The sequence below is a fragment of the Erinaceus europaeus genome, chromosome 10, assembly GCF_950295315.1.
Source record: "Erinaceus europaeus chromosome 10, mEriEur2.1, whole genome shotgun sequence".
In the NCBI taxonomy this organism is placed as follows: Eukaryota; Metazoa; Chordata; class Mammalia; order Eulipotyphla; family Erinaceidae; genus Erinaceus; species Erinaceus europaeus.
The window spans coordinates 72,761,801-72,789,370 of record NC_080171.1 but is presented as its reverse complement, the minus strand read 5'-3'; the positions used below and the strand labels follow the sequence as shown (position 1 = coordinate 72,789,370).

Below are 27,570 nucleotides of genomic sequence, written 5' to 3'. Positions count from 1 at the left end.
CCAGTTTATGTGTGTATCCTGTGTGCAAGGCCTTTATATGTATATGTATATGTCCACTCTGCTATAGGTAGCATCTTACCTGCCACTGGTTTCCTGCTTGACCAGGCACGTAGGGTGCTGGGAGGCTCCGAAGGCTGTTCTTCACGGGGGACCCCCCAAGGGGACTCCCCACATCCCCAGAGGAGGAGTCAGCAGCCAAGGCCATGGAGTACTGCGGGTAGTTGTAGAGATTGTTGTAGTAGGGAAACAGAGACGGCTGGTAGAAGCTGCTATAGTAGGTGGAGTCTGGGACCAGGTCAGGCGTGTTCTCCATGTGCCCTCTGCTGGTGACAGCCGGGATGTCCTGGATCACCATACGTCCCTCTAGGAAGACAGAAAAAAGGTCACTTAATGTGGAAATTCACAAAAGTTTACACCTCCAGACCTTGGCAACATATCCCCTTCCTCCTGGAGACCTGTAGAAGTACAGGGCAAGGTACCCTGAGCCTACCTTTTCCTGCAGGAAGGAAAGTAAGAGAACATTTCAAAGATCGATGCAAATATGGCAAAACGACCGAAAGATGTTACTTGTGTATTCATTACTTGATTGTTTTGAGACAGAAAAATCAAGAGGAACAAGGGAGATAGGGAAAGAGAGACAGAGATACCTGCAGCAATGCTTCACCACTTTTGAAGACCCCCACCCCAACAGGTGGGAACTGGAGGCTTGAACCCGGGTCATTATGCATAGCAACGTGTGTGTACTCAACCAACTGCACCTCTGTCCATCCCCAAAACTTGATTTTTTTTAACCAGAGCACTGTTCAGCTCTGGCTTATGGTGGTGTGGGGAAAATTTTTTTTTAAACTGAGAATCCAAAAAAAATACTTTAAAGGTTATTTTTGTTAAATAAGCCTGGCACATTAACTTTTACCAAAAGTTCCTATCCTAATGTCTAGAAAGTTAAATGATCAAAACTAATGAACTTTGCTGTCAGCAACATTACTTCAAGATTAGTAGTACTTCACTGCTATTCTTTTACAGACATACGTATATATTTGCCTCCAGGGTTATTGTTGGGGCTCGATGCCTGCACTGCGAATCCACTGCTCCTGGAGGCCACTCCCCCCTTTTGTTGCCCCTGTTGTTTATCTTTGTTGTTGTTACTACTATTGTTGCTATTGATGTCGCTGTTGTTGGATAGGACAGAGAGAAATTGAGAGAGATGGGGAAGACAGAGAGGGGGAGAGAAAGATAGACACCTGCAGACCTGCTTCACTGCTCATGAGGCGACTCCCCTGCAGGTGGGGAGTCAGGGGCTCCAACTGGGATCCTTACAAAAGGCCCTTGAGCTTCGCACCATGTGCACTTAACCCACTGCGCTACTGCCAAGCCCCCACCGTGCTTTCCTCCCCTTTTGTTGCCCTTGTAGTTTTATTGTTGTGGTGGTTATTATTATTGATGTTGTTGCTATTGTCACTGCTATTGTTGGGTAAGACAGAGAGAAATGGAAGACAGAGAGGGGAGAGAGAAAGATAGATACTTGCAGACCTGCTTCACCGCTTTTGAAGTGACTCCCCTGCAGGTGGGGATCCAAGGGCTTGAACTGGCATCCTTATGCCGGTCCTTGTACTTTGTGCCACGTGCACTTAACGCACTGCGCTACTGCCCAACCCCCCCCCCCCATTATTAAAAGTGATTCTTGGGAGTGAACCCAGGTCCTTGCACATACTTGGTTCTGCTACATGCCCCTTCCTGACCCAATTTTTCTTCTTTCTCTCCTTCTCTGTCTCTCTCTCTCTCTCTCTCTCTCTCTCTCTCTCACACACACACACACACACATACCCTCAGAGAGGAAAAGCATCACAGCACTGCTCCACCATCCAGCGTTCTCAATTGGTGCCTGGGCTTGAACCTGGGCCTCACACACTGCAAAGTGTGTACTCTATTGGACGAACTACCTTCAGTCATTCCCCTCATACTTCACCTTAAATACAGTAGTAAAAAAAATCCTAGTATCCTAAATATATAGCCACATAGACATATCAGAAGTCAAAGCAAAAGTTTAAGAATGGAAAGAACAGTATTTCCTTTGCTTCCTTCCCCAGCTGCTATAGTTTCCTTCAGCTGTCTGGACAATGGAATAAACCAGAAGTGGACAAACTCCTTGGGTAAAAGGTCAGCTCAGTCTCAGCATTTTAGGCTTTGTGAGACATTCAATCACAGAATGTTCCTACTACCACTAACTGTGTTGCAAAAAAACTATTCACATGCACAAGCTGTTTGCCAATCCTGGGTCTAGACTTTCAACTGTTAAATCATCTTGCCAAGGTAGATTTGTTAAATAATGTTCAAAGAGCTGGTCTGACGGCCTGAAATAAATGCATTAGGGTCAGGTAGTTCCAGCCTATAGCAAATCTATAACCTGAGGTGAAAAATATGATGCAATTATAAATAAGAAGACTTCTCCTACAGGCATGTGCACAAACTTTTATGGAAATTCAGGCAGTAGAAAGATGGCTTTCCTTCTAGGAAGGAATTACAGAAACCTCATGGGGGGGGACAGAGTGTGAATTTTTCAAATTTATTTGAGAGAGAATGGGGGGGGACCAGAGCACCACTCTGGCACATGAGATACCAAGGCTTGAACTCAGGACCTCATGCTTGAGAGTTCAACACCATACCCATTGCCACCATCTCTGGGACTGAAAAGGCAATTCTATTATTTTTGCCTTCTTTTCTTTTCCTGCCCTCCCCAATGCCTTTACTTTCTTTTCTTTTTAAATCAGAGAACTGCTCCTCCCTGTCTTATGGTGGTTCTGGGGATTGAATCTGGGACTTCAGAGCCCCGGCATGAAAGTCTTTTGCAAGGGGTCGGGCGGTGGCACAGTGGGTTAAGCGCATGTGGCGCAAAACGCAGGGACTGGCATAAGGATCCCAGTTCGAGCCCCCGGCTCCCCACCTGCAGGGGAGTTGCTTCACAGGCTCTTCCCCTCCTCTCTCCATTTCTCTCTGTCCTATCCAACAACGAACAACATCAACAATGGCAATAATAATAACCACAACAAGGTTACAACAACAAGGGCAACAAAAGGGGGGAAATGGCCTCCAGGAGCGGTGGATTTGTGGTGCAGGCACCGAGCCCGGCAATAATCCTGGGGGGGGGGGCAGTCTTTTGCAGAACCACCATGTTATTTAATGGACCCTTTAAAAAGGGTCCCTCAATGTCCTTTAAAAACGAGCTACTGGCAAAATAGGTATAAATTGATAAAATAGTGGCCAAGAAGGGTGGAGGAGGTAGCAAAGACAAAGGAAGCAAGAAGTTGGGGGAGATTCTGACAGTGATGGACAGGGTACAAAAAAAGCAGAGGTGGGGGCCGAGTGGTGGCACACTTGGTTGAGCACATATGCTACCATGCACAAGGACCCGGATTCAAGCCTCCAGTCTCCACCAGAGGCAAAGCCTTACAAGTGGCAAAGCAGGGCTGAAGATGACTCTCTCTCTTCTTGCCCCCACCTCCCTCTTCCCTCTCAATTTCTCTCTGTCTCTATTCTAAATAAATAATAATAAAAAAATTAACACACAGATATAGCGTGGCCAATGGGCTGGAACAAGGGGAAGGGTCTCAGCTGAACTCTCTCAGCTGTCTTCAAGGTGCAGTGGGAACCAAGGACGTCTGAGCACAGAAGGGAATAAGTCAGAGATGTATTTTGAGCTGGTTTACTTGATGACAAATCCTTTTTGTTGTATTTTATTTATTATCTATGAGAGAGAGCTCCACATGACATACATAGAAGACAGACAAGACCGAGTATCTTTCTGGAACATGCAGCACAGCACCAAGGGTAGATCCAAGATCCTCAGGCTTGAGAGCCCAAGGCTCTACCAGCCAAATTATTTTCTCTGTTGACTGAAGGCAACTTTTTTTTAGTTAATTCATTTTTCAGTTGGGGAATTAATGGTTTACAGTAAATACAGCTGTTGGTACATGTGTAAAATTTCTCAGCTTTCTGCAAAACACTCTCACCCCCGTGCTCCTCCTCCACCATCAGGCACCAAGACCTGAAAGCCCCTCCACCCCAGAGTCCTTTACTTTGGTGCAATATGCCAAACCCAGTCTAAGTTCTACCTCATGTTTCTCTTTCTGTTCTTAATTCTCCACTTCTGTCTATGAGTAAGATCATCTCATATTCATCCTTCTCTTTCTGGCTTATTGTACTTAACATGATTCCTTTAAGCTCCACCCAAGAGGAGGTGAAGAAGGTGACTTCATCGATTTTAATAGCTCAGTAGTATTCCATTCTGTATATATACCATAAATTTCTCAGCTATTCATCTGTTGTTGGGCACCTAGGTTGATTCCAGGTATTGGTTATTACAAATTGTGTTGTTATGAACATAGGTATAAGCAGATCTTTTTAGATGTGTGTGTTTGGTTCCTTAGGGTATATCCCCAAGAGAGGAGTGTATAAAATTGATTTTTTTTTTTTTTGTTCTGCACCAGAACTCTGCCTGGCTCTGGCTGATGGTGCTGCTGGAGATTGAACCTGAAACCTTTGATGCCTCAGGCACAAAAGACTTTTTGCATAACCATTATGCTATCCTCCTCAGTCACAGATGGGAACTCTTAAGACAAGCAAAGGAAAAGCTTATCCAAGGAGCAGTGGAAGCAGTCCAGGGAGAGAACTAGATGGCTGTAAATACAGAAGGGAATTTGAGCTAGGGGTAAGGAAAGGGACAGGGAAGATGACACTGGACAAAACAGGACAGTGGGACTCTGGAATTCAGGTGCAGGGAGGTAAGAAATGTCAGACACAGGAAGAAAAGGTACCAAGATGTGCCAGAAGAGAGGGAGCTGGCATGTTCTGCTGACTTTAAAAAGGGACGGAGTCGTGCGGTGGCGCAGCGGGTTAAGCGCATGTGGCATGAAGTGCAAGGACCAGTGTAAGGATCCCGGTTGGAGCCCTGGCTCCTCACCTACGGGGGAGTCACTTCACGGGCGGTGAACAGGTCTGCCGGTGTCTGTCTTTCTCTCCCCCTCTGTCTTCCCCTCCTCTCTCCATTTCTCTCTGTCCTATTCAACAACAACGGCATCAATAACCACAACAATGTTAAACAACAAGGGCAACAAAAGGGAAAATAAATAAATATTAAAAAAGCCAGGAGGAACCATCTGATGGGGTGATGCCCAAGATGAGAAATTAATTCTTACCCCCACCTACACCTTCACCCACATGCAGTGAAGCAGGTCCTGCAGGTGTTCTGTCTCTCTCTCTTCTCAATTTCTATCTGCACTGTCAAATAAAATGGAAGGAAAGAAGGGAGGGAGGGAGGGAGGGAGGACTGCTAGGAACAGTGGGTTTGCAGTGCAGGTACTGAGCCCTAGCAACAACTCTGGTGGCAATTAAAAAAAAAACTTAGTTGTCTATGTTAAGAATGATTTTTATAGGGGCCTGGGAAGGGTGCATAATATTTATGGAAGAAGACTTTCATGCCTGAGGTTCTAAGTCTCAGGTTCAAGCCCGATCACCATCAGCCAGAACCAAGCTGTACTCTGGTGTGTCTGTCTCTCCTTCATCAATAAATATTTTAAAAAACATACCATTGTGCAATGGGGCTGATGATGGCTCACACAATTATGCATGAGGACCATACTCAAGTCCCCCAGTTCTCACCAGAATGGGCAAAGTTTCACCAGTGGTGGGGCAGTGCTGCAGGTGCCCTTACTATCTCTCCCTCCATCCCAACACCTATTTTAAAAAATGTCTGGTAGGATGGCAGAGTCAGACAGGCACTGTGTCCCAGTGACAACCCTGTTGACCAAAAATGGGGGGATATGAAGAACTGTCTTTATGTGCATTCAAATTTCCCAGGGTTGAAATATACATCCATCAAGCCACTGTCCAGCCCTATGGATTTCAGTGTTTGGCCTTGAAACGGCAACCTCAGCATGACCTGAAAAACTGAGAGAAATACACATTCTTGGGCTCCACCCCAGACTCCCCCAAATCAGAAACTCTGAGTGTCAGATTCAGCTATCTGAAGCAGACCTGATTTTTAAGAGGCAATAACAACAAATGCACTCCACCGCTGAGCAGTGTGGAGTGGCTCCAGTTTTCTATTGTATATTTTTTTGTGAGACAACCCTACAGCTCATCTCCAGGACCCCTGGAGCTCCAGCAGTCTCTGTCACTGGTTCTCTCAGGTGGTGCCAGGGATCAAGGCCGGGGGCTTCAAGCAGAATGCACACTGCAGGGGTCGGGCTGTAGCGCAGCGGGTTAATTGCACATAGTACAAGGTGCAGGGACAGGCCTAAGGATCCCGGTTTGAGCCCCCGGGTCCCCACCTGCAGGGCAGTCGATTCCCGGGTGGTAAAGCAGGTCTGCGGGTGTCTATCTTTGTCTCCCCATCTCTGTCTTCCCCTCCTCTCTCCATTTCTCTCTGTCCTATCCAGCAACGACAACAATAATAGTAACTACAACACTGATGAACAACAAGGGCAACAGAAAGGGGGGAAATGGCCTCCAGGAGCAGTAGATTCACAGTGTAGGCACCGAGCCCCAGCAATAACCCTGGGGGCAAAAATAAAAAAAAGGAAAAAGGAAAAAGGAAAAAGAATGCACACTGTGATGGGGAGGCAGCAACTGGTAGTGGGACTAAATACAAAGACCAGAGAACTATACTGAAGAGGAAACATCTTCACGAGTTTACTGCAAACTCTATTAAGTGGATCTCAGTATTTTTCCTAAAATAAAAACTGGCCAAGGTCACTCAGCAAGGATGATAATACTAGAAAACTCAATGGCATCATTCCCAGGAGAATGTGAGGTTTTGTTGGTTTTTTTTTTTTTTTGCCACCAGGGTTATTGCAGGAGCTCCATGCCTGCACTATTTCTTGGCACTGGTGTTTTTTTTTTTTTTTTTTTTTTTTTTTGTTCCTCCAGGGTTATTGCTGGACTCGGTGCCTGCACCATGAATCCATGGCTCCTGGAGGCCATTTTTCCCCCTTTTAGTTGCCCTAGTTGTTGCAGCCTCGCTGCGGTTATTATTGCCATTGTTGACGTTGCTTTGTTGTTGGATAGGACAGAGAGAAATGGAGAGAGGAGGGGAAGACAGAGAAAGAGGGGGAGAGAAAGATAAGACACCTGCAGACCTGCTTCACTGCCTGTGAAGCGACTCCCCTGCAGGTGGGGAGCCGGGGCCTCGAACCGGGATCCTTACGCCGGTCCCTGCGCTTTGCGCCACGTGTGCTTAACCCACTGGGCCACCGCCCGACCCCCGGTCTTTTGTTTTTAAAGACAGAATCTGAGAGGTCGGGCAGTGGTACACCTGGCAGAGAAGACCTGGTTCCAAGTCCCTGGTCCCTACCTGCAGGGAGGAAGCAAGCTTCATGAATGCTGAGGCAGTGCTGCAGGTGTGTGTCTCTCTGTCCCTTCTTGTTTTCTCTCTGTCTCTATCAATGACATTAGAAAGAAAGAAAGAAAGAGAGCGAGAAAGAAGAAGGAAGGAAGGAAGGAAGGAAGGAAGGAAGGAAGGAAAAAAGGAAGTCACCAGGAAGAGTAGATTCACCATGCAGGCACCGAGATCCAGAGATAACCTTGGAGACCATAGGAAAAAGGAGAAACAGAGTAAGGAGAGACACCACAGTACCACTCACAGTACCTGCCCTGCCCAATGGACAGGTAGGTGCTATATAGGACAGGACAGGCTGAGGACTTAAACCCGAATCCTCACCCATGCTAATTTGTATGCTCTAGCAGGTGACCACCTTCTCCTACCCACTCTTAAAAAATGTATTCATTTATTAACATGAGAGAGGAGAGAGAGACCAGAGCATCACTATGGTACATGCAATGCAGAGGATGGAACTCAGGACCTCACATAATCACGTCCAAAGCTCCAGCCATTGCAACCTCTGCTGGGTGGCTGCAGTAGTTTTCTGAATTATTTTCCTAGGTCCTGTCAGGATGCAAAGGGAAATATGAAGTCAGGTGTTTCCAGTGTCAGCAAGACTGGTGCGGTTGTAATTTGCATTTTAAGGAAGAAAAGCCAGCAGGACAAGAATCAACAGATCTGAAAGGTAGCAGGTAGCAGAAGAGAGAGAGATATCTGGAGACATGACCAACCAACATTCTTCCTCCTGAGCCACTGCGGGTCTGCAGATACCACCACTCCGCGAATGCTCACAGCTGTGACTCCTATCATCCATTCTTCCTGCACACGCCCAGTTCTTACAAAGCTTCCCAAAGTCTCTGCTACTTTTCCTTGCACTCGTATACGCGATATGAAATATGATTCACTCCACTACAGTAGATCAATACCTGCACATGATAAACACCCTTATTGATCTGGCCATGCTCGAGGCTGATCTCCAGGCCCGCAGTGTATTCACAGCAGTTAACCAGTAATTCATCTGAAGGCTTGTGGAGGCTTTCCCCCTCCTTTCCCAGAGTGTCAACATGCCCAATGCTGTTGCACTTTGAATCCTGTAGGTTCCAACCTGAAGTCACTCTTGCTTTCTAGAGGAAGAAACACACACACACACACACACACACACACACACACACACACACACACACACATCCCACAAATGGTTAGTTATGCCTGCAGGTTCCATTTGGCTTTGTAACTCCATACCTTGCCTAGGCCCACTCAGTAGCTTCTAGGGTTTCTTTTTCTCCCCTCCCTCTCTCTACCTCTTCTTCTCCACTCAGGTCACGCACACCTGATAATGTGTGTACAATAGGTCAGTCCTACTGCTCCCAGTAGATTTTCCTTGCCCTTCTAAATTTCAGGTAGAGACAGAGAGGGGGAGAGAAAGAGAGACAAAACCACAGTACCTTTCTACCATTCACGATGCATGTGGTGCCCGGGGCTCAAACCTGGGTCCTTTTGCACAGTAAAATGGTGCAAAAGTGTTCCACCCTGATGAGCTATTTCCTGGACCCATAACATCTGCTATTTGTTTATTTGATAGAGATAAAAAAAAAATTGAAAAGAGTAGGAGAGATGGGGGGGAGATGCTTGCAGTACTGCTTCAGGATTCATGAAGATTTCTCCATTTAGATGGGGAGCAGAGGCTGAGCCCAGGTCCTTGCACATGGTTGCATGTGCATTCTACCAGGTGCACAATCACCTGGCCCCTACATCTAGTATTTTAAAAGTTGATTTATATGATAGGGAAGAAAGAAATTGAGAGTGAAGGGGGACACATAGAGAGGAGGAGGAAAGAGAGGCACCTGCCGCACTGCTTCACCACTCATGAATCTTCCACCTGCAAGTGGGGGCCCAGGTCCTTGCATTCCACCAAGCACACAGCTGCCAGATGTAACACCTAATTTTAAGAGTTGCCAATTAGGTGGAAGTGTTGACCAGTAAATGGAGAATCTCAAAATTATCCACCACCATCTATGAGATGCTGGGCTCTAGGAGGCTATGAGGAAAAAGTCCAAGTCATTACCCCTGGTTTTTGTTTGTTTGCACTGGGGGGGGGGAATTAAAGTCTCAAGAATGGTAACATATCATGGCATCTGGAGGTTGACAGCAGTGGGGTGCACCCCACTGAAGGAACAGGGAGGTGCGCTGAGCTTCCTGCCCTGGGCATTCTTCTCTGCAGGGCAGCAGCGTCGGAGTAGCCAGCTCCTAGCAAGACTTCAACTTTAGAGGGAGAGTTAAAACTAAGTCATGCCACATGCTGTTTTCGGAGGCTTCCTCTGCAAGCAAGAGAAGAACGAGGAAGACAGATATGTGAGGAGAAAGAAATGTCGCTGCCTGGGAGTTGGATGCACGTGTTTCTATGCGCAAGGACCTGGGTTCAAGCCCCTGCTCCCCAAGCAGTGAAACAAGTTTGCAAGTGTCTCTCTTCTTCTAGCTCTCTATCCATCTCAATCCAGAATTCCCACCTTCTGCACCCCATAAAGAATTTTGCTCCAAGAACTGGATGGTGGCACACCTGGTTCAAAGTACATGTTACAATGCACAAGGACCTGGGTTCTAGCCCCTGATCCCCACCTGCAGGGGAAAGGCTTTCCAAGTAGTGAAATAGGGCTGCAGGTATTTCTGTCTATCTCCCTGTCTATCAATTTATGGCTGTCCTAAGCCAATAAATAAATAAAGATTAAAAAAACATGTTGGTCTATACTCCCAGAAGAGGGGAAATGTTAGAAGAAGATGACTAGAGAGCTCTGAACTCCAATTCCATCAGGACCCTGAGAAAGAAGAGTGACAAAGGAAGGACACTCAGAAGTAGTACTAGGTATAGGCATTACTTAGAAAGGAAGAGAATGGGAGTTGGGCAGTAGTGCGGCAGGTTAAGTGCACGTGGCACAAAGAGCAAGGGTTGGCATAAGGATCCCAGTTCGAGCCCCCGGCTCCCCACCTGCAGGGGAGTCGCTTCACAAGCTGTGAAGCAGGTCTGCGGGTGTCTATCTTTCTCTTCTCCTCTCTGTCTTCCCCTCATCTCTCCATTTCTCTGTCCTATCCAACAATGATGACATCAATAACAATAACAATAATAACTACAACAATAAAACAAGGGCAACAAAAGGGAATAAATAAATAAATGTTAAAAAAAAGGAAGGAAGAGAACGCAGGACCATAGGGAAAAAATGGGCAAAAAATTAACTATATAGATAGATAGTTATAGGAATAATAGTCAACCTATATCTGACCTTGGAAGAACCACCAGAGTTTCCAATGGGAACAGGAACACAACTCTGGTGATGGGAACAGTGAAGAATTGTGCCGGTTATCTTATAATTTTACAAATCAATATTAAATTACTAATAATAAAAAAGATGTTAAGAAAAAAGAATGATAGGAAATAAAAAGGGAACCAGGTGGTGATTCACCCAGTTAAGTACACACATTACTATGTACCAATATCTGGATTCAAGCCCCTGTTCCCCACCTGCAAGGGGAGGCTTCAGGAGTGGTGAGGCAGGTCTGCAGGTGTCTTTTTCTCTCCCTCTCTACCTCACACCCGTCTCAATTTTTCTCTATCCTAGTCAATAAAACAAGAATGGGGGAGAAGAGAAAAGAAAAAAATGTCAGGGGAAGCAGTGGATTTGTAGTGCTGGCACTGAATCCCAGTCATAATACTGGTGGTAATAAAAATAAATTAAAAAAAAAAAAGCAAGGAAGGAAGAAAGAGAAGTCACTGCCTGCATGGACAATGGGGTCTCCTAAACTCTCTAACGAGTGAAGCTTGCCATGCCACGCAACACAGAAGGCTGGTTCTCTGAGATAAAACAGAGGCTGTGCAGAGAGAGAGGCCTGATAACGGGGAGGCAGTGTGCACACTGTCGATGCTGGGAGATGGGAGGGACAGCACCACCCTTTCCCCTTCCCCTGCTGTAGGAACTCTGCGCACTCCATGTAAGAGACTTGCTGAGCTCCTACTGTGCACAAAGCAGCCTGACCAGCACCTCTGGAAACTTACAAGGGCGATAGCTCGCACACACTAGGGCTCCCTAAGACACACACAGCAGTAGGCTGCCCCGGACTATGGTGAACTAAAACTTTTTTTTTTCTTAACTGCCACCAAGGTTATTGCTGGGGCTCACTGCCTGCATGATAATGCCACCATTCCTGATGGTCTTTTGGTCTTTTTTTTTCTCCTCTTTTTTCTTTTTGAAAGTGTCAGAGGGAAAAGGGTAGGAAAAAGAGGGAGAGAGAAACAGACACACCTGCAGACCTGCTTCACCTCCTACACACACTGCACAGGTGGGGACTGGGGGTTTGAACGCAGGTCCTTGAACACAGTAATATATGCACTCTACCAGGTCCAACACCACCCAGAACACAAATATAAGCTTCCACAGCACAAGTTGTATTGATGCTGGCTTCTGAATATCACTCAAACACTGTGTGGGATGTGCTACGCCAGTTTCTCCCCACCAGCCACCAAAGGAGTTTTATGTAAAGTCATTTGCTGGCGGAGGAAGGACCAAGCTTTCTTCCAAGGAGACAGTTTTCCTTAAGAAAATAAACCCATGGCCGTAGAGATGGCATAATGAATATGGTGTCAGACTTTCAAGCATGAGGTCCTGAGTTCAACTGCCAATGTCATATGTGCAGAGTGATGCTCTGGTGTTTTCTTTCTCCCTCTAGTAAATAAATATATCTTTTTTAAAAGGAAGGAATGAAAGAAAGAAAAGGGAGGGAGAGGGGGAGGAAGAGAAAATGGGGGTCAAGCAGTGGCACACTGGGTTGAGTACACACGTCACCAAGTACAAACACCCAGGTTCGAGCCCCCACTCTCCACTTGCAGGGAGGAAGCTTCACAAGCAGTGAAAGTCTGCAGGTGTCTTTCTGACTCCGTCTCTCTATCTCTCCCTCCCTCTCAACTTCTCTCTGTCTCACCTAATAAGGGAGGAAGGAAGGAAAAGGAAAGAAGGAAGGAAGGAAGGAAGGAAGGAAGGAAGGGGGAGGGGGAGGGGGAGGGGGAGGGGGAGGGGGAGGGGGAGGGGGAGGGGGAGGGGGAGGGAAGGGAAGGGAAGGGAAGGGAAGGGAAGGGAAGGGAAGGGAAGGGAAGGGAAGGGAAGGAGACAGGAAGGAAAATGGCTTCCAGGAGCAGTGGATTTGTCATGCAGTCACTGAGCCGCCGTTAAAAGCTTAGTGGTCAATGCAAACAGTACCACCTAGACTCGGTTCACCTCAGATTGTGTCCATAGACTCCAAGCGTAGCATGTCAACCCTTCAACTCCAATACTCTACCATCAAGTTGCAGATGCTACCATGACACCAACCTGACTTCATTGGACAGATGACCTCACCTATGTGCCCAGGAACCCCCACCTCTCCAGAGCCCCACCCCACTAGGGAAAGAGAGAGACAGGCTGGGAGTATGGATCAACCTGGTAACGCCTATGTTCAGCGGGGTAGCAATTACAGAAGCCAGACCTTCTACCTTCTGCGTCTCATAATGACCCTGGGTCCATACTCCCAGAGGGATAAAAAAAAAATAGAAAAGCTATCAGGGGAGAGGATGGGATACAGAGCTTTGGTGGTGGGAATTATGTGGAATTGCACCCTTCTTAAATACATTTTTTTTAAAAATCCAAACTAAAAAAAATATATACCATGCATAACATTGTTGTGCATGTACAAACTATTGTATTTACTGTTGAATGTAAAACATTAATTCCCCAATAAAGAAATAAAAAACTATTGTATTTACTGGTGAATGTAAAACATTAATCCCCAATAAAGGAAAATAAATGTTTAAAAATAAAAAACTATACCAAGTTAAAAAAAAAAAAAACCTAGTGGCATTTTTTTTTTAATGTGGTAACATAATGGTTATGCAAAAAGACTCGTGCCTAAGGCTCCAAGGTCCCACATTCAATCCCCAGCACCACCATAAACCAGAGCTCTGGTACACGTGCGCATGTGCACGCACAGAGACACAGGCATGCACGCAAGCACGCACGCACGCACGCACGCACGATGGGCAACAAAAGCACAGAAAAGAAAATAACAGGCCTTGTAAGGGAGGCCACCCAGATTCCAAGGGAATTCCTTGAGGCCACCCAAAGGCTCAGGTCACCACATCCATTGTGTGGAGGTGTGGGCGGAGGCTTGGTATTCTAAGCTACCCCCTACCCTCAGGGAGTTTGCTTCTTGCACAGCAGAGAGCCCAAGGGGGAAATGAATGGGAGCAAATAGACAAAGGTTAAAAAAAAAAAATGGAATCTGGGGCCAGGTGGTGGTGCTGGAATCCAGGTTTAGCCCCTGGTCACCACCTCCAGAAGGGAAGCTTCACAAGTGGTCTGTAGGTGTCTCTTTCTCTATCACCTCATTCACCTCTCAATTTCTCTCTATCTTATTAAATGAGTAAATACTTTTTAAAAAGAAAGAATCCCAAAGAAAGGAGAGGGAGGGATCAGCAGAGCCAGCAGGCAGGTAAACTGAGGCAGAGAGGAAGCTGACTCAGTTCAATGGAGCTTAAATTCTGCCCCCAAGGAAAAACTGCGTCTGACAAAAGTGGCCTTAGTCCCACTGTAAGATGGTATACTGAAGAGCCCTTAAATAAAAATGGAATCATCTTATGATCCAGCAATACCACTCTTAGGCATTTCTCCATCTAGCATGCAAACATTAATCTGAAGGGACATATGTGTCCCTATGTTCATATCTGCTTATTCACAATAGCCACCGAGTGGAAGCAGCCTAAATGCCCATCAACAGATGACTGGATAAAGAAACTATGAGATGGGGATCGGGCGGTAGTGCAGCAGGTTAACTGCACATGGCGCAAAGCACAACGACTGGCTTAAGGATCCCAGTTCAAGAACCCGGCTCCCTAGCTTCAGGGAAGTCACTTCACAGGCGGTGAAGCAGGTCTGCAGTTGTCTGTCTTTCTTTGCCCCCTGTCTTCCCCTCTTCTCTCCATTTCTCTCTGTCCTATCCAACAACGAAGGACAACAACAATAACAACAACAACCACAACAATGCTACAACAAGGGCAACAAAAGAGGGAAAAATGGCCTCCAGGAGCAGTGGATTCACGGTGCAGGCACTGAGCCCCAGCAATAACCTTGGAGGCAAAATAATTAATAATAATAATAATAATAATGAAGCTATGAGACATATATATCCCATGGAATACTAAATACTATCTGCAATCAAAAAAAGATGATGTTGTGTCCTTGGGATGAAACAGATAAAAGTAGTAGTGATTGGGGCCAGGTGGTGGTGCACCTGGTTGAGCGCACATGTTACAGTGCGCAAGGACCCAGGTTTGAGCCCCTGGTCCCCACCTACAGGGGGAAAGTTTCACAAGTGGTGAAGCAGTGCTCCAGGTGTCTCTCTGTCTCTCTCCCTCTCTATCACCCCTTTCCTTCTCAATTTCTGACTGTCTCTATCCAACAAATAAAGATTTAAAAAAGAAACTAGAAGTGATTATGCTTAGACAAGTAAGTAAAGTGATGAAAGACAACTACTGGATGTTTTCACTCATGTGGAATCTAGAGCTTGGATACACATGCACTAGGAAGAAAAGGCAAAACAGAAGCAAGCAAACTGTTTCTAAGACTTGTGAGAACCCTGGTTATCTTTGGGAGGTGGGAGGGTGGGGACACAGAACTTTGGTAGTGGGTGTGGTGTGATGTGGAACTATACACTCTGGCCGTATAATCTTGTAACCCACTATAATTACAAATTAAGAAAAAAATAAGTAAAGAGTGGCCTCACAGGCATCTAGCAACTGTCTGTCTGTCCCTGTGCCCCTGGGAATAACTCTCCTCAGGTTTTGTTCTATCCTCTCTGGCTCCAGCTCAGGGAGTTCTCCTTGCACCCCCACACCCCCACTCTGGGCACTCCAGAATCCCCCGGGTCCAGCAGAGACATAGATGTCTGTGCTCCAGTGGGAGTCAGATATGGGGAACTGCCTTTTCTCTGACTTGATGAGCAGTACACTCTCTCACGGCCCTGAAAGCCTATCTTCCTGGTAAGACAGTCTGTCTCGTCCTCTCTCTCTCACTCTCTCTCCCTCTCTAGCATCCCCATCCAGCATCTCCTGTCAAGGGCAAAACTCCAGAGACAGTGGGCGCTTTGTCAGCACCTCCCTCAGATTGGAAGACACAGGGCCACTCGGGCAAAGGGGGGAGAAGGAACACATCCAGCATGTCACCTCCCACTCACTCCATTCCAACAGAAATCCTACTTCTTAAAGCCTTCTCCAGTCCTTGTAGTATCTACCTCTCACAATGAGGAACATTAAACCTGGAGTCTTCTTTTTTAAAAAGATACAGAGAGAGAGAGAGAGAGAGAGAGAGAGAGAGATGCAAATACCACAGCACCAAAGCTTCTTTCAATGGGGTGGGAGCTGGGATCAAACCTGGGTTGTGCACATGGCAAAGCAGCATGAGCTGTTTCACCAGCCCAAACCTGAAGTGCTTTTGACAGAGGCTGTGCTTCTGTTCAGAATCTCTGGACAACTTAAAAATGAAGGTGGTTAACCTAACCAAAGCAACGATTGCCACCTCAACATGCTTCACCTCAGACTGTATCCAGAGACTTCACGTGTGGAATGGCAACCCTTCAACTTCATTACTCGGGTTCCAGATGCCACCAGGATGCTGGCCAGGCTTCCCTGGATTGAAGACCTCACCAATGTGTCCTGGAGCTCAGCTTCCCCAGAGACCCACCCTACTAGGGAAAGAGAGAGGCAGACTGGGAGTATGGACCGACCAGTCAACACCCATGTTCAGCGGGGAAGCAATTACAGAAGCCAGACCTTCTACCTTCTGCAACCCTCAACGACCCTGGGTCCATGCTCCCAGAGGGCTAAGGAGTGGGAAAGCTAACATGGGAGGGGGTGGGTTATGGGGATTGGGTGGTGGGAATTGTGTGGAGTTGTACCCTTCCTACCTTATGTTTTTGTTCACTAATCCTTTCTTAAATAAAAAATTAAAAAAAAAAAAAATGAAGGTGGTTAACTGGCTCGAACCGGGATCCAGTTAACCGACTATCAAAGAATAGTCATAGCAATCTGAAAGGGCTACTCAAATATTCGTCTCTCTCTCTCCCAAATATTTATCTAAGTAAAGCAGAATATTCTCTATGAATTGCAGTCAGTACAACAGAGGGGCAGGCTTAATTAGTAGAGTACACTTTATTTCTTTGTTTGTTTGTTGACTGCCAACAGGTCTATTACTGGGGCTCAGTACTAGCACTATGAATCTACTGTTCCAGACAGCCTTTTCCCCTCTTCCCCCCTTTTCCTTTTCTATTTTATTAGTTAGGATAGAGAGAACCTGAGAAGGAGAGAGACACCTGCAGACCTGCTTCCACTGCTTGCGAAGCTTCCCCTGCAGGTGGGGAGCAGGAGGTTGGAACCCAAGTCCTTGCACATGGTAATATATGCGCTTAACTGGCTGCACCACCACCTGTCCCCAATGTACACATGTCACTATGCACAAGGACTCGGGTTCAAGCCCCTCCTGGGCCACCACCTAAGAGGAGAAATTCATCTGCTAGGAGTGATAGAATCATACAGGCAAAGAACCCCAGCAATCATCCAAGACTGGTGGTGATAGGGGATGAAGACGATATGGGAAGACATGTGTGACATTTCAGTCGGAGAAAGGCAGGGCATGGAGAAGGCTTTAAGGCCCTGGTGCATGATGGTGGAAATGATCTAAGCTGGGGTGACAGTCTTCTGTAGGCACCTATTGTGGGGAGATGAGAAATTGTTCTCCTGTGTCAACTGTGCTGTAAACCATCAATACCCCTCCATAAAGAAAAAGAAAAGGGGGCCAGGCAGTGGCACACCCAGTTAAGTGCACATAGTATGAATCATTTGGACCCACTCAAGGATCCTGGTTCAAGCCTTTGGCTCCCCACCTACAGGGGGGTCCACTTCACAAGTGGTGAAGCAGATTTGCAGGTATCTCTCCTTCTCTCCCTCTATCTCCTCTCCTGTCTCAATTCCTCTCTGTCCTAGCCAGTAAAATGGAAAAAGGGGCCACCAGGAGCAGCAGATTCTTAGTGCCAGTATCAAACTCAGCAATAACCATGGAGGCGGAAGGAAGGCAGGAAGGAAAGGATGATTGGGGGCCAGCGGTGGTGCATCTGGTTGAGTGCACACACTACAGTGCACAAAGACCCAGGTTCAAGCCCCCAGTCCCCACCTGCAGGGGGAAAGCTTCACAAGTGGTAAAGCAGGGCAGCAGGTGACTGTTTCTTTCCCTCTCTATCTCCTCCTTCTCAAATTCTGACGGTCTCTATCCAACAAATAAAGATAATAAAAATTAAAAAACGAAGTATAATCATTTTAAAAGAGAAAAGAAAAAGGAGTCAGGCGGTAGCACAGAGGGTTAAGCACATGTGGCGCAAAGCACAAGAACCAGCTTAAGGATCCTGGTTCGAGCCCCTGGATCCCCACCTACAGGGGAGTCGTTTTCTCAAGTGGTGACACACATCTTCAGGTATCTTTCTCTTCCCCTCCTCTCTCTATTTTTCTCTGTCCTACCCAACAACAATGACAATAATAACTACAACAATAAAAAAACAAGGGCAACAAAGGGAGGGAAGAAAGAAAGAAAGGAAGAAAAGATAAAGGAACGGAACAAACCCTCAGTATTAACATTCTCTGCCATCAAATGAGTGTCAAGGAAAGCTGCAGGAAAAGGTCAGTCCTGCTCCCAGTGCTCAGTCCCTGGGGTACCCCAACTCTGTTGTCTCTGGCTGGGCATCCGAGGGCCAGTCCATGGGTAAAAGAGCAGCCATCTCTGCCCCTGGCCTCCCCAGGGAGGTCAGACAGTAGCCTTGAATACTGTGTCCTGCTGTCACTCCCTAAAGCCACAATCAGAACCCGAGGGAACACTTTGTTTCTCCCACAAGGCAATCAAGACGGACAGGGCTGTTTTCAGAGTCAAACACCAACCTGCTGCCAGGACAGCAAACAGCCTCTTTACTGCAGAGCTGCCTGCTTAGAGGCGAAGGTGGGGAAGAGCTGACCAGGGCTTTGAGGCCCTGAACTCCGTCCTCCCCTCATTCCTGCCTCCTCCTCCCTGAAATTAATCGCTTCTACCACCACAGACAGCTTTTTTTTTTTTTTTAATGCATTCATGGTGGAAGGCTGGTGTTGTAGGGCTGAACTTTTAGCTCGCTATAAAGTTAATGTGCTACTCAATGTTCATCGCAGGCAAGGCTGTGGGGCTGTGGGTTCCCTGCCGCCCCCAAAGGCCATTATCTGTAATTGCCCATTACCATGTGTAATGATTCTCCTGGCTTGGTCTGTGACCTCCAAGGTTCTGTGCTGCTAGAGCAAAGGACTCCACATCTCTTGAATCAGAAGTATCTTAGACCTCTTCCAGATGTACCTTCCCCACCTCTGTGGAGTGTTAACTCCCTTTCAAATAATAGGAAAGTAAAGCATAATCCCCTCCTTCATTATGTGGGAGCTGATAACCCCTCAACAGGGAATGACCCAAAGCCCTTTCTGCTACTCCCTTGTCTTTGATTTTGGATGTTTAATTGTAAAGCTCCTTTTAAAGTTTGCTGGGGGAGAGAGGTGGAGATAGGGAAGAGGAGAGAGGAAGAGCAAAGTTCTCAGTCGTAAGTTCTTTAACAGATACCCCTACATTTAGTATTTATTTACAGAAGGCAGGACTCTGTTTTCCTGTCCACTTCCCTCTGAAAGGTAGTTTAAAACAAAAATTCAGGCTGAGGAGACAGAAGAATGTATATCTTTCTCATAAAATTTTTTTTAAAATTACAAACTAATAATAAAATTAAAGCTATTTCCATTCTGTCAAGAGTTATTTTGCACCGAAGCTAAGAAGGTGAAACACATAGAATAAGACCTAACAGCCTCGCAAGAGTCAGAATCCAACTCCCCACTACACAAAAATGCAGCATCGGTGCTGTGGTCTCATTCTCTCTCTCTTCCTGTCTCTATCTTTAAAATAAGATTTAGAAAGCAAAGGAAGATGTTGAAAATGAACATCATTTGCTGCTACTGATAAAAAACCAACAGCAAGGTGTCGAGCAGTAGAGCACTGAATTAAACACACATGGTGCAAAGAGCAAGGACTGGTGCAAGGGTCCCAGTTGGAGCCTCCGGCTCCCCACCTGCAAGAGGAGTTGCCTCACAAGTGGTGAAGCAGGTCTGCAGGTGTCTTATCTTTTTCTCCCTCTCTCAATTTCTCTCTGTCCTATCCAGCAACAAAAATGGAAAAAATGGCCGCCAGGAGCCGTGAATTCAAGTGCAGGCACAGAGCCCCAGTAATAACCCTGGAGGCAAAAAGGAAAAAGAAACCAACAACAGGGCCAGCAAAATAGCTCATTTGGACAATGTACTGCTTTGCTATGGGTGGGACTTGGGTTCGAATCCAGTGCCCAGTGCATTAAAGGAAGCTTCAGTGCTGTGGTGTCTCTCCCTGCCTCTGTCTCTTTGTGTCAATCTAGAAAAAAGTGAAAAAAGAGACAAACACCAACAATTTCCTGGAAACACATATAAATGCCTATTAAGATACTCGCAACACTGTTTCTCTTATCTGAAAGAAGAGGACAAAAGGAAGGACACTGGAGGTTATTAACCGTGCAGGTATGACTTAGAAAGGAAGAGATGACAGGACCGTAAAAATAAACAAGAAACATATACAGATAGATATATAGCTAGACAAATAGATATAGGCAGATATAAAATCATCCCATATCTGTGACCTTGAAAGAACTACTCCAGTTTCCAATGGAGGGAATGGAAACACAGAAATCTGGTGGTGGGGATGGCTTGAAATTATACCCTATTATATTATAGTCCTCTAAAAAAATCATTTAAAAAATGATGCTAGCAACCAAGTGTGTCAAACACTAGTCAGGAGACTTCTGGAAGACAGAGACCCTGAGGGTTGGGCCCCAATCTTTCCACAGGGAAACATTAAGACAGGAGCTGAAGGCTGTGATTTGATTCCAGGGCGCTTCAAAATGGGCACACTTGTGGGCTCACTTCTGGAGCCGTCTCTATTCAGAAAAAAAAAAAGCAAAGAAAGGATAAGTTGACTGAGAGCTGTGGAACCACAAGGCATAAGCTGCAGTGAAGCCCTGATGAAAGAAAGAAAGAGAGAGAAAGAAAGGAAGGAAGGGAGGGAAAAGAAAAGAAAGGGAGAAAGAAAGAGGGGGAGGGGTAGAGAGAAAAGAGAAGGGGAGAGAGAAGAGAAAGGGAGGGAGAAAAAAGGAGAGAGAGAAATGAAAAGAAAAAAAAACACACCTTATACTAACTCCAATTCCATTAAGACCTAGAGAGAGAAGAAAAGAGGAGGGACACTCAGAAGTAGAAATAGGTGTAGGTGTGGCTTAGAAAGAGAAGGCAAAACCAGAGTGGGGGACTGGGCAAATACATATAAGTATAGATAGTTATAGAAATAATAGTCAGCCCATACCGTGACCTTGAAAGAACTACTGCAGTTTCCAGGGGAGGGATGACACAGACCTGTGCACACCACTGTTCCCAGCAGCAGTTTATAACAGCCCAGACCTGTAACCCAGATGCCCAAGGACAGATGAGTGGCTGAGATAGCTGTGTGGCATACACACAATAGAGTATTAATCCTATGTAGGAAATAATGGAATCTTCTACTTTTCCATATCTTGAACAGAACTTGAAGGAATCATGTGATATAAGATGAGTCAGGTAAAAGGACTAATAACTAGTAGTCATATTTTATATTCCAAAGGGCCTGAGGCTGTACTAGTTTTGTTTTTTTTCTCTTTTCCCTGAGCCTGAAATCTGATATGTAGGTGGATCCAAGTTATTGTCTGGGGAGATGATGTCATGGCTGGAAAAAGGACCAGAAAGCTGGATCAGGGAAGAGTAGCTCCCAAATATGGGGAAGGTGTATAAATATTGTTGACTGTAAGCCCCATTGATTTAATCTGATCTGGGGCCCATATTCAGCTTAGGAGCCTATGTGACCTCTGCATCCCTGTAGATCTAGCTCACATTCTGTGGTCACGAATAGGAAATATGCCTACTAGCTATCTACAAAATGAGGACCCCTCCCCCCCAACTCTTTATCTGCATTACTCCAGCCTTTAGGTTAATGATTAGTCAACAACTTGTTTGGCTTTATATGTTAACTCTCTCTTCAGCCACAAGGTTCCAGATGCTAGAATGATGCCAACCAGACTTCCCTGAACAGATAACCCCACCAATGTGTCCTGGAGCTCCAATTCCCCAAAACCCCACCCCACTAGGGAAAGAGAGAGGCAGGCTGGGAGTATGGACCAACCTGTCAATGCCCATGTTCAGTGGAGAAGCAATTACAGAAGCCAGACCTTCCACCTTCTGCCTCCCACAATGACCTTGGGTTCATACTCCCAGAGGGTTAAAAGAATAGAAAATCTATCAAGGGTGGGGATGGAATACAGAATTCTGGTGGTGGGAACTGTGTGGAGTTTTACCCCTCTTATCCCATGGTTTTGCGAGTGTTTCCTTTTTTATAAATAAATAAATAAAGTACAGTTAATTTTTTTTTAAAAAAAGGACTAATAATGGCTGAATCATTTACAGGTGGGACTTAAGCAGCAAGGCAAGAAAGGGGAAACAAGGTGAAGTTTGGACTGGATGGGGTGTATTGGAGCAAAGGCAGAGACTCTGGAGGGTATTGTATAACCAGGACATAATGGTGAAGAGAAACCTGGGTTAACTAGGAGAGATAAGGAGTTATGCTCAGAGCCAAGTGGTGGCACACATGGTTGAATGCACCTGTTACAGTGTACAAGGACTCAGGTTTGAACCCCTGCTCCCCACTGGCAGGAAGGAAGCTTCATGAGCAGTGAAACAGAGCTGCAAGTGTCTCTGTCTATCTCTCCTTTTATATCTCCATTTCTTCTCAATTTCTCTCTGTCTCTACCCAAAATAAATAAATAAATAAAATTTCTTTAAAAGAAATTATACTCATGAAAGCTGGGCGGTGGCACACACAGGTACACACACAAATCACCATTTACAAGGATCCTGGTTCGAATCTCCACTCCCTACCTGCAGGGAGGACACTTTCATAAGTGGTGAAGCAGGTCTATAGATGTCTTATCTTTTTCCCTCTTTAATTTTTCTCTGCCCTGTTAAATAAAGTAAAGTAGAAAGAATGAAAAATAAAGGGAAAGGGGAAAATGTCAGACAGGAGCGATGGATTCACAGTGCCTAACCCTGATGGCAATAAAAACAAAAATCATACTAGGCAGCTGTGAAGAACAATGAAGCCACCTTCTCTGACCCATCTTGGATGGAGCTAGAAGGAATTATGTTAAGTGAGCTAAGTCAGAAAGACAAGTATGGGAGGATCCCACTGATAACCAGAAGTTGAGAAAGAACACAAAGGTAAACTCAAAGCAGGATTTGACTGAATTAGGAGTAGGGCATCAAAGTAAAAAAATCTCTGGGTTGAGGGTGAGGTTGGAAGTTTGGCTTCATGGGGGGGGGGGGGAGAACACAGTCTTTTGGTGGTGGGAATGGCGTTGGTGTTTATGAACACTCCTATTAATTTGTAGTCATATAAGCCACTATTTAATTAATATGAGAGGGGGGAAATTTAATTGAATGTCTTAAACTTTTTAATGCACAGACCATAGGCTGAGTCTTTTATATGTTGACTCTCTTATAATTCTAGACCAGGGAGAACAGAAGCAACCGGTGGCACGGCTATATACAAATAATGTCAAAGGACAAATTATGGTGACGCTGTGTATGATACAGCAAATACTAACAATAGGATTTTTCAAAGTTAACCCAATTGCCTAATAATATGATTATAGCAATAACTATCTATTGCTTTTTTAAACCCTAAGATAGCAGGAACCTCCAGCTTCCTCTATAGAGCCTATATTTCCCCCAGTGCTGGAACCACTAAGGTGGGGCTCACTTTCCTGCATGCTTCTCTCAATTCATACCAAATGATATTCCATCCACCGATCCCAACCTAATCAATACAAGGAGTACCAACTCAGAAAGCTTCACTTCAGACTGTGTCTAAAGACGTTAGGCATGGAATGTCAACCCTTCAGCCTCATTACACATGTGAGACTTTCCCTTTCATAGGATTCTCTAATTCCATTCCAGGTGGTTCACTTCCTAAGGAACCCCAAAACCTAGATATAGACCAGGTCCCATGAGATAGGGCATATATTCACATGTATCCATAAATTAGGGCAAAATATATACCTGAAAGCAAAAGAAAACAACAGTCTGCAGTGAGTCAGTATATGCAGCAAGTAGAAAGACCTAAAAAGACACCATCAAGTTCCTAATGAAATAGTGTCCACTTAGACTTAGATACCCTCCTCACCTACTTCCTATTACACTTCCCTAATTCACTCCAAAGCTAACCTTAGCAAAGTAAGGACTACAAAAGTTGAAGAAGGGCAAGAGACTGGCATACTTTAAGGGTGACTTTTTAGTCACTATCAGGCCACCCCATCAGCTGGGGCCCTAGTTGGGGAGTCCTGAAATTCCAAAACAGTCAAGATGGGCCTAAACATCAAGTAAATCCCTCTCTCCATTGTTACTGGTCATCTCTATCAGGAACAACACAATAGACCCCTCTGTGGTCCCCATAGGACCTTGCCCTCAACTTGGATCAACAGTGGTAGAGAATGTTCCATCCTCTGAAGGGAGGCTGGACAACATACTCTATCTTCCACCTGAGGAAGATGAGTGCTGAAATTAGGGAAGCGTGGAATGTTCCTACTCATGACCACAGAATGTGAGCTCAGATCTACAGGGATGCAGAGGTCACATAATTTCCTAAACTGATTATGAGCCCCAGATGAGATCAAATCGATGGGGTTCACAGGCAACATTTATACACCTTTCCCATATTTGGGAGCTACTCTCTTCCCTGATCCAGCTTTCTGGTCCTTTTTCCAGCCATGACATCATCTCCTCAGACAATAACTTGGATCCACCTGCATATCAGATTTCAGGCTCAGGGGGAAAAAAAAACACTAGTATAGTCACAGGCCCTTTGGAATATTAACTAAAATAGGCCTACTAGCTACCTACAAAATGGAGACCCCCTCCAAATCTTCATCTGCACTATTCCAGACTTTCGGTTCATATTAGTCAACTACTTGTTTGGCTTTATTTATTCCCTTTTGTTGCCCTTGTTGAAGTTATTATTGTTGTTATTGATGTCATTGTCCTTGGATAGGACAGAGAGAAATGGAGAGAGGAAGGGAAGACAGAAAGGGGGAGAGAAAGAGAGACACCTGCAGACCTGCTTCACCACCTGTGAAGCGACTCCCCTGCAGGTGGGGAGCCAGGGGCTTGAACTGGGATCCTTATGCCGGTCCTTGCGTTTTGTGCCACATGTGCTTAACCCACTGCGCTACTGCCCGACTCCCCCCTTGTTTGGCTTTGTATATTAACTCTTTTCAGCCATCAGGTTCCAGATGCTACCATGATGCCAACCAGACTTCCCTGGACAGATAACCCCACCAATGTGTCCTGGAGTTCCAATTTCCCAGAACCCCACCCCACTAGGGAAAGAGAGAGGCAGGCTGGGAGTATGGACCAACCTATCAATGCCCATGTTCAGTGGAGAAGCAATTACAGAAGCCAGACCTTCCACCTTCTTCACCCCATAATGACCCTGGGTCCATACTCCCAGAGGGATAAAGAATAGGAAAGCTATCAGAGGAGGGGATGGGATATGGAGTTCTGATGGTGGGAATTGTGTGGAGTTGTACCCCTCTTATTCTATGGTTTTGCCAATGTTTTCTTTTTATAAATTAATAAATATATACTCATGTATCAACAACTGTCTTGTAAACCACTGTTTCTTCAATAAAATAGCTTGGAAAAGTGGGAGGGTGGTGGTAGGGCACCAGGTTAAGCTCACATAGCAGGAAGTGGAAGGACCTGCACAATGATCCTGATTCAAGCCCCCAGCTCCCCACCTGCAGGAGGAAACACTAAAGAACCTCCTGAGAAGAAACTACAATGAAGTCAACCACAAAGGGTCCAGTGGTAGCACACCTGGTTTAGCACGTTACACCATGTTCAAGGACCTGGGTTCAAGCCTCCAATTCCCACTTGCAGGGGAGAACCTTCAAGAATAATGAAGTAGGTCTGCAAGTGTCTCTCCTTTCCCCCCCCCCCCGCCCCCGGTCTAGGTCTAGCTCTCCCCCCTCCATTCTCAATTTCTCTGTGTCCTATCAAAAAAAAAAAAAACCTGTTTGAAGTTGGACAGGGGAGAGAGCATAATAGTTATACAAAGAGACTCTTAGCCTGGGGAGACAGCATAATGGTTCTGCAAAAGCCTTTTAAGCCTGAGGCTCTCAAGTCCCAGGTTCAATCCCAGCCTTACCATAAGCCAGAACTGAGCAGTGTTCTGGTGTAAAATTTAAAAAAAAATTTTAAAAATTAAAAAAAAAAAAACAACCAAAGAGACTCTCATGCCTGAGGCTGTCTAGTCCCAGGCTCAATCCCCAGTACCATCATCTGCCAGAACTAGGCAGTGCTCTGGTAGAAAAACCAAAAACAAACTCAAAAAGGTAACACAGAAGAGGTAACTGCTGTTCCATCTTACATCTGTAACAGTCTTGATCATTATGCTCCAGAAAGGATAGCTTATTAGGAAAACAAAAAAGAAAAAGTTCAATGAATTCATTCATTCAACACCAAAAGGGTGCTCAGGTGTTCATCTCCAAGGCTCCAGGGTCAACTGGGAGCAGGCGAAGGGGTGGAGGGGTCACATCAGCATACGCAGGTGCCTTCACAGCCAGGAAAGATCAAATCAAAATGTCCCCAACTCCCGCCCCAGAACACCCAGGGCTTTATTTACTGCTAATCAGAATACCGACACAGCATGAACTTGCTTTAATCATTAAAAGAAACACGTAGACAGGGAGAGAAAGCTATTACACGGGGCGACAGAAAATATGACACTTCAGAAAAAAAACCAAGGAAATAATCAACAGATTATTAAATTCTCTGGGACTTGGGAGGGGAAAAATAAGCAAAAAAATAGGGAGGAGAAACAAAGTCACTGCAGATTAATATGGAGGGTTTTAAGCCAATTATAAAAGATCAAAGAGAACAAGAGAGGGAGGAGTAGCCTTACAAGTAACCGAGATAGGAGACCTTGAGAGAAATATGGCCAGAACAAAATCATTACAGTTTACAGTGAAAGTAATCTAGGGATGACTTTAGGGGAAAATTCACGAGATCACTACTGGATGGTGTTGTGGGGGGGAGAACAATCAAATACATTCTTATGTTAAAAAAAACACTTCTGGGGCAGGGGGGTCGGTCAGTGGTATACCTGGCTGAGAGCAGGTGTTACCATGTGCAGACACTTCAGGAGCAATGAGGTATGTCTGCAGGTGTCTCTCTCTTTCCCTCTCTATCTTCCCCATACCTTGCAATTTGTCTCTGTCCTATCAGATAAAAAAATAATAAAAAGGGGGTGAGGGGGATGACACGAGGGCAGTAGATTCACTGTGCAGGCACCAAGTCCCAGTGATAACCCTAGTGGCAATAAGTAAATAAATAATAAATAAATATAAAGGCACATCTTGTTTTTAAAAGGTGGGATGGTCTGGCCTATGTAGGACAGCAAAGAAGGCTAGCAATGTAAAGTGTGAATGAACTCTGGGAATGAACTCTGGCTGAACTGTTGGACCTTCTTTAGTCTCTACTGAGGAATTTCAGCAGAGTCTTCAAGAAGACAGAGAGAAGAGAGGTGACTGTGACATCAGGGAAGGAATATTCTTAAAACCTCCCTCTGCACTGGGAGCCGGATAGCACAGCAGGTTAAGCGCACACACTGCAAAGCTCAAAGACTGGCATAAGGATCCCAATTCAAGCCCCTGGCTCCCCACCTGCAGGGGGATCTCTTCACAAGCAGTGAAGCAGATTTGCAGTGTCTATCTTTCTTTCCCCCCTCTTTTCTGTCCTATCTAACTACGAAGATAGCCTCCAGGAGCAGTGGATTTGTAGTGTAGTGCTGGAGCTGAGCCAAAACCCTTGACAACTTTCTGCTAAGCCCCTCATGAAGATCAGAACCTGTACCCTTTTGCTAATGTCAGCTTGCTCAAATGCCTCAACCACTACTAACTATCCCAGATGTTATTTTATT

The 27,570-nt window shown here is 45.6% G+C and overlaps 1 protein-coding gene across 1 annotated transcript in view; it reads right to left on the bottom strand.

Moving 5' to 3' along the window:
- Positions 1 to 27,570, bottom strand: part of DMRT1 (doublesex and mab-3 related transcription factor 1) — a 139,353-nt gene that overhangs the window by 71,592 nt on the left and 40,191 nt on the right. The window contains exon 3 of the mRNA XM_060199755.1: positions 80 to 363. Within this exon, the coding sequence (XP_060055738.1) occupies positions 80 to 363 (284 nt within the window). The remainder of the gene's footprint in view (positions 1 to 79; positions 364 to 27,570) is intronic.